A 7,025-nucleotide genomic window follows, 5' to 3' on the forward strand; every position below is an offset into this window, starting at 1 on the left:
TGTACATGATTCTGGAGGCCACACAGTGTACATGATTCTGGAGGCCACACAGTGTTTCTTCATTTAGTCACTGTTTTATTCATTTGCGTGTCCACGTCCTAACCGCTGAGGCCCGCGTGTCCATGTCTTGACTGCTGAGGCCTGCGTGTTCTCGTCCTGACCTCTGAGGCTCCCATGTCCGTGTCTTGACCATTGAGGCTCTCATCAAATGTGGACACCTTAACTGTTACAGTCTCCCAGGCTCTGTGCCTACAGTTTAGCAAAAATAGCAACAGTCTCATGAACAATCAGAGAGGGCAAGTGACTTACTGAATGGGAACAGGAAAAGTAGTCAAGGAAAGGGACGATTTAGCAGGATCTTAAACAGGAAAGAGATCACCAAGAGGGCAGGACGGTGACAAGAATTAGGTTTTCTTTGAGTTTCCAGATGAACAAGGTAGATCTGTAGGATCAGGAACTCTTAGGACCTGCCAAGCCAAATCCCAAACATCTTGGTCTCTAAAGTGGAAGGTTTAAGGACTGTGGTTCCATGGCCAGCACAGAGCAAGCATAGTGTCACATCAGTGAATGGGCAAGAGGAGGGATGTTCCTCTGGGAGGGTGCCTGGGATCACTACACCCCATCACTGCCTGCCTAGGCATAACTTTCTGACTTACTTTCAGGGACACAGCGGACCCACAAGAAAATGCGTTCTGGGAATATCTTCCAATTGATTTGGGGGAAAATATGTCGCCTCATTTGGGGTCTCCGGCAAATGATGATGTCACTGACTCAGTCCCTGGGCTTTGAGACCTTCATCTTCATCGTGGTCTGCCTTAACACAGTCGTCCTTGTGGCCCAGACCTTCACTGAGCTAGAGATCAGAGGTGGTAAGAGTCAGGTGCCACTATCTATGCTGAAGACAGTTGAGACTCCAGGACTTCCCTGAGCCAGTGCCGGGCAGTCTTTGAAACCTGTTACTTCCATCTTCATTCTCTGGCAACTACAGTAATAGTAGTAGTAGTAGTTTATCGAGACAGGGTTTCTCTGTAGCTTTGGAGCCTGTCTTAGAATTCACTCTGGAGACCAGGCTGGCCTCTAACTCACAAAGATCTGCCTGTCTCTGTCTCCCGAGTGCTGGGATTAAAGGCTTGCACCACCACCGCCCGGTGGGGAATGTTATTTTAAGGTTTTGCTTTTGTTTATACTCCATTTGTTTAACTCTGTGAAGTTGTGATTCTTTCCCTGTCTAAAACACCCAATGGTCCTAAGAAAAAGCTGACTGTTCAATAGGCAGGAGCAAGTATAGTTGGTGCTGGCAAGCAGAGAGTATAAATAGGAGAAGGGGGAAGAGGAGGACGTCAGAGGCCAGCCACTTAGCCAGCCATGGAGTAAAAGTGAACGTAAGATGTACAGAAGTAAGAAAAGGAAAAAGCCCAGAGGCAAAAGGTAGTTGGGATAATTTGAGTTAAGAAAAGCTGACAAGGAACAAGCCAAGCTAAGGCCGGGCATTCATAACTAAGAATAAGCCTCCATGTGTGATTTATCTGGGAGCTGGGTGGTGGCCCCCCAAAAGAGCAAAAAGTTGCCAACAGCAGGTGACATTTTCAGAGCTAGAAATATTGCTGGAGACTACTGCAGAAAAACCAACTGTAGGCGGTGCTGTTCATGATGGAGCCACCAGGTGGCGCATATGCCCTAAATATATTGCTCAGGGGGCGTGGTGGGGGAAAGTCCTGGGTCTAGGGGAAGAGCCCGGAGACCTCCACCCTGAGGCCCTGGAAGGGTAAAAGCAGGAAGACTGAGAATTCTGGCCTCTAAAGCCCAGTAGAGCAAGATGAAGAAACCACACGCCCACAGACCAAGGCTGCAGTTTTAGGACACTTTAAATGCTTTTATGCTTACAAGTTTCCAGGCCACCAGAGCTACCGAATAAGGCTTTGTCTAAATAAACAAAACCAAACCAAAAAAGAACCCAGCCAGGGACAGCCTGGGTGTTTGGCCTACATGAGGTTCTAGAGAGGAAGGAAAAAGCTGGGCTGTGGGGTCAGGATGTTGCAGATTGTCACTAAAAAAGCCTCTGGTGTCCCCACAGAATGGTACTTCATGGTCTTGGACTCCATTTTCCTCTCGATCTACGTAATAGAAGCCGTGCTCAAGCTAATTGCCCTGGGCCTGGAGTATTTTTATGACCCATGGAACAATCTGGGTGGGTGGGTAGGTTGTGGGAGGAAAGAGGGACAGAGATGGGACTCTGGCTTAGGGGAACTTGTGGGTCTCTTGTGCCCTTCCGCAACTCAAGCACCCATCTACCCTCAGACTTCTTCATCATGGTCATGGCGGTGCTGGACTTTGTGCTTATCCAGATCAACTCCCTATCCTACTCGTTCTACAACCACAGCCTGTTCCGGATCCTCAAAGTCTTCAAGAGCATGCGGGCTCTGAGGGCCATCCGGGTTCTTCGGAGGCTCAGGTCATTGCCACCAAGGCTCCTTGTCCTGGCGTGGAAATTCTCAAGGGAAAGGACACAGGGACCTGGATTTCCAGGGAGTCCACTGTGACCTGTTCCAGGGAGGATGGTGGGTTGGCACTGTGACCCCTTGCATGCTTGGGATGAGCCTCCCTCGTGTTCTTGCAAGGATAATAGCTCCATTTTCCAGGGGAGCATGGGGACAGGACTGAGTCACCGTGAAAAGGGACCCCTAATTTTAGTATCCAGTCTGGTTGCAGCTTTCCACTTCCATCCCCACTAACTCAGACTCCGCCTTCACCGCCACCCACAGCATCCTCAACAGTCTCCACGAGGTGACAGGGACTCTGAGCGGATCTTTGCCGTCAATTACAGCCATCCTGACCCTCATGTTCACCTGCCTCTGTATCCTACGCAGCGGAGGTTGGGCGGCTGCTGGCCTAGGGCAGATGGGAGCGGGGAGCAGCAGGTGTGGAAGGGACTAGGTGAAGCCTGGTGAGAGGTGGGTACAGTGGCCGGGGTTCTGATTCTGGTTTCACCCTGAGCGGTTGCCAGTCCTCTTCTCTGTGGTGCTCCGAGCGTTGTTCCGGAAATCGGACCCCAAGCGTTTCCAGAACATCTTCACCACCCTGTTCACCCTCTTCACTATGCTCACCTTGGATGACTGGTCCCTCATCTACATGGACAGCAGGGCCCAGGGTGGGCAGACGCTAGTGGTTCCGTTACATCTGCCATCTGGGGGCTGCTGATTCCTGCTGGGAAGGGTGGGGATTGGGGAATGCCTTTGGATTGACTGACGCTTTCCCTCCCCAGGGGCCTGGTATATCATCCCCATCCTCATGATCTACATCATCATCCAGTACTTCATTTTCCTCAAGTGAGGCACCTGTCTTACTGCCAGCTTCACCATGGCTCTCTCCCTAATCCACCCCAGCCCTTACTCCACTTAGGCCGCACTGGACTCAGAGGCTAGTACGTGGCCTCTTCCCTGGGGTCCCCTTTCAGAGAACTTCACTGTCCCCTCTGCAGCCTGGTGATTGCTGTCCTGGTAGATAACTTCCAGATGGCGCTTCTCAAAGGCCTGGAGAAAGTGAAGCTGGAGGTACCACACATGGGGAGAGGGTGAGGATGGAGAGACAGTGTTCCCGGTGTGGGGGCCAGGGAAGAAACCCTGAGAGAACTGAGGCCTTTTATCTAGAAAGCTGCCCGGGTCCACGAGAAGTTGCTGGATGACTCTCTGACAGAGCTCAACAAAACAGGTACTGGCCAATCCCTCCTTGGCATTCCTCGCGCTCCTGAGTAGCCAGGCGGCTTCAGGACGGTGAGTCTGAGCTGTGAGAGCACTAGTCAAGGTTAGGACTTCATTCCAAAGGCCTCTAGAGGCCGGGCGATGGTGGCGCACGCTTTTAATCCCAGCACTCGGGAGGCAGAGGCAGGCAGATCTCTGTGAGTTCGAGGCCAGCCTGGTCTACAAGAGTTAGTTCCAGGACAGGAACCAAAAAGCTACAGAGAAACCCTGTCTTGAAAATCAAAAAAAAAAAAAAGTCAATTCAATTCGGTAATTTTGTTTTATTTTGGTTTTTGAGACAAGGAAAATAGACACACAGAGAGAATAAAAATAAATACATTTTTTGGGGGGGATAGAGAAAGAGAGAGGAAGAAAAAGAAATGAACACAGAACCTGAGCTTCAGGACCCTGCTCTGCGATCAGCAAAGCAGCTCCCCACCTATGATTGATAGGTTACCTTAAGTGGAAAAATAAATGAATTGGTGCCAGGTAGCAAGTTAAGAACGCAGAGAATTTGGGGAGTGGCTTGACCAGCACTCGAGTGGCCATCAGAATCTGGAATCTGGTCTCCACTATCTCTCTTCTGTCCCCTTTTGTATGGTTTGGTCTTTTTTTGGAGGGAGGAGTCAAGACAGGTTTTCCTCTGTGTAGCCCTGGCTGTCCTGGAACTTGCTCTGTAGACCAGGCTGGCCTCGAACTCACAGTGGTTTGCCTGCCTCTGCCTCCTGAGTGCTGGGGTCAAAGTCGTGCGCCACCACCGCCTGGTTAAGATCTCCCTTGTACTTCCCTGACTGGTGGGATTCTTCTGCCTTCTTAAATCAGTCGTTCGCCTGGACATCCTCCTGCCCACGCCCCTCTCTCCATGCAGATGCTGAGGCCCAGATGAGCGACAGTGCCTTGCAGGCACAGTTTATTGAGAGGATGTTCAGCACCATGACAGAGAGGTGAGGGGATAGGAGGAAGGGGAGGCCTCGGGTCCAGGGCAAGAGGTCTAGAGGCCTGATGGTAGGTCTGAAGGAAAAAGAACATTGCCCACCTCTCCTGGGTAGGAGGAAGTGAGCAGACTAGACTTGTTTCCACACCCACAACAGGGACACGGGAACATATGCTTCCCTGGGCAGTGAGGAGTGACACCCAGCTCTTAGAGAAACTCGTGTTGGCTGCAAGGACCATATCAGCAGCAGAGCTTTCTCCTCTCTCTGTTTTTGTTTGTTTGTTTGTTTGTTTGTTTGTTTGTTTTTCGAGGCAGGGTTTCTCTGTGTAATTTTGGAGCCTGTCCTGGAACTAGCTCTTCTAGAGCAGGCTGGCCTCTAACTCACAGAGATCCACCTGCCTCTGCTCCTGAGTGCTGGGATTAAAGGCTTGCGCCACCACCGCCTGGCCTCTTTTCTCTTTATTAAAGAAGCACCCTGACCCTTGTCAGATTCAGGCTCCATGACAGTGCCAGGGACCCCATGAGAAGTCATACTGTATTACCGCCACTCAGCTCCACGCTCCAGAGTCTTTGCTGGTTCATCAGAGTCAGACAGGTTTCAGCCACGTGGAAGGTTGAAGGGGACTGATAAGCTCCAGTGGGTGGAGGAGCAAGAGAGTAGTGAACATAGGTGGATAAAGTGGGTGGATAGATGGTTCTTTAGACTGAGTGGGCGGATCCCAGGGTGAACATGTAGCCACAGGGGTGGGTAAGTATGGAACGGTGCAATGGCTGGACAGGTGAGTGACTGGCTGGGCACAGGATGGATAGGCAGGTGGTTGAGTGGGTCCATGTTTAGGCTTGTGTAGATGGATGGGCAAGAAGATGGGTATGAAAAATAAGTATATGGCAGGATGTGTAAGAGGTAAACCATGGCTGATGTCTTTATGACAGACAGGGATATTTGGGGATTGGACAACAGGCAGACTCACCAAGTATAATGGTGTGCACTGGTAACCTCAGCTCCTTGGGAGGCTAAGGTGGAAGGATCACAAGTTCAAAGCCAGTCTGGACAACTCAGCGGGAACTCGTCTCAAAATGTTAGGGGCAAGAAGAGATGGTGATGTTTGTAACGTGCTCTCCATGCAAGTGTGAGGACCAGAGGCAACACCCACAGATAACTCTGGGTGTGGCAGTGCATTCCTGTGCCTGCAATCCTGGTGGAGGCAGTAAAGTCAGCAGGATCCCTGTCTAGCCAATCAGTGAGCTCCAGATTCAATGGCAGACACCATCTTCAAAGATAAAGTGGAAGTCTGGCAGTGGTGGCACGCACCTTGACTCCTAGCAATCAGGAGGCAGAGGCAGGTGGATCTCTGTGAGTTCGAGGCCAGCCTGGTCTACAAAGCGAATTTCAGGACAGCCAGGGCTACATGGAGGAATTCCTGTCTTCAAAAACACAAGAAACAAAAAGAAAACAAACCCCAAACAACAGCAACAACAAAAGTGGAGAACTGTAGAGGAAGATAACCAAGGCTGACTTCCGGTCTCCACGCACATGCACACATTCATGTGTGTCCACATGCACACATGTGCACAATAACATACACAAAATAATAATAAATAAAATCTATAAAAGAGGGGCACACTGGAGATAGAGGTCTAGGTCATGGCAAGCAGAGCCACGTTAGGGCCTAGGAACCCAGTCCTTGCCTCTGCCTGACTCCAGGCAGCGGGAGCTCCACTTCCAGTACCTACAGTTGGTGGCATCGGTGGAGCAGCACCAGCAGAAGTTTCGTTCCCAAGCATCTGTCATCGATGAGATTGTCGACACTGCATTTGAGGTGAACCAAGAAGGATGAGAGGGGGAAAGGTAGAGAGAGGGTTGGGGGAGGAGCTCTTACCCTGAGTGGTTCTGAGTAACAGGTGTGGCATTGGCAAAGGCTGGCCCTGGCTCTCTCACACACACCCTATCTGACCCCACAGGCTGGAGAAGAGGATTTCGGGAAATGACCCTGAGGAGTACCACCATATTGACTTGAGTCTTTGGCAAGTGGCCGACCAGGATGGATTGGGACAAGTCCCTAACTCTGCTGGCATTCTTATCCAGAACCATGCTGGACTCAAGTCCCAACAGAGTTTTAAAAAGCCCAGGTGGCTCTGTGTCCTCACTGGCTAGCCTGAAGCAAAAGTAGGGGAGTTGGAGAGTGTGCTGCAGGCATGTGTCAGGAGTTGCATGCGGAGTTGGAGAGTGTGCTGCAGTCATACGTCAAGAGTTGCATGCGGAGTTGGAGAGTATGCTGCAGTCATACGGCAAGAGTTGCATGTGGAGTTGGAGAGTGTGCTGCAGGCATACGTCAAGAGTTGCATGTGGAGTT

At 50.9% G+C, this 7,025-nt stretch overlaps 1 protein-coding gene across 1 annotated transcript in view; it reads left to right on the top strand.

Moving 5' to 3' along the window:
• Positions 1-6,660, top strand: part of Catsper1 (cation channel sperm associated 1) — a 7,995-nt gene extending 1,335 nt beyond the window's left edge. Inside the window, exons 4-14 of the mRNA XM_013347786.1 lie at positions 663-869; positions 2,075-2,188; positions 2,299-2,452; positions 2,763-2,854; positions 3,005-3,148; positions 3,263-3,326; positions 3,479-3,551; positions 3,648-3,708; positions 4,606-4,681; positions 6,377-6,491; positions 6,634-6,660. Coding sequence (XP_013203240.1) covers positions 663-869; positions 2,075-2,188; positions 2,299-2,452; positions 2,763-2,854; positions 3,005-3,148; positions 3,263-3,326; positions 3,479-3,551; positions 3,648-3,708; positions 4,606-4,681; positions 6,377-6,491; positions 6,634-6,660 — 1,127 coding nt within the window. The remainder of the gene's footprint in view (positions 1-662; positions 870-2,074; positions 2,189-2,298; positions 2,453-2,762; positions 2,855-3,004; positions 3,149-3,262; positions 3,327-3,478; positions 3,552-3,647; positions 3,709-4,605; positions 4,682-6,376; positions 6,492-6,633) is intronic.
• Positions 6,661-7,025: the final 365 nt, after the last annotated feature.

Source organism: Microtus ochrogaster, chromosome 8 (assembly GCF_000317375.1).
Source record: "Microtus ochrogaster isolate Prairie Vole_2 chromosome 8, MicOch1.0, whole genome shotgun sequence".
Lineage (NCBI taxonomy): Eukaryota > Metazoa > Chordata > Mammalia > Rodentia > Cricetidae > Microtus > Microtus ochrogaster.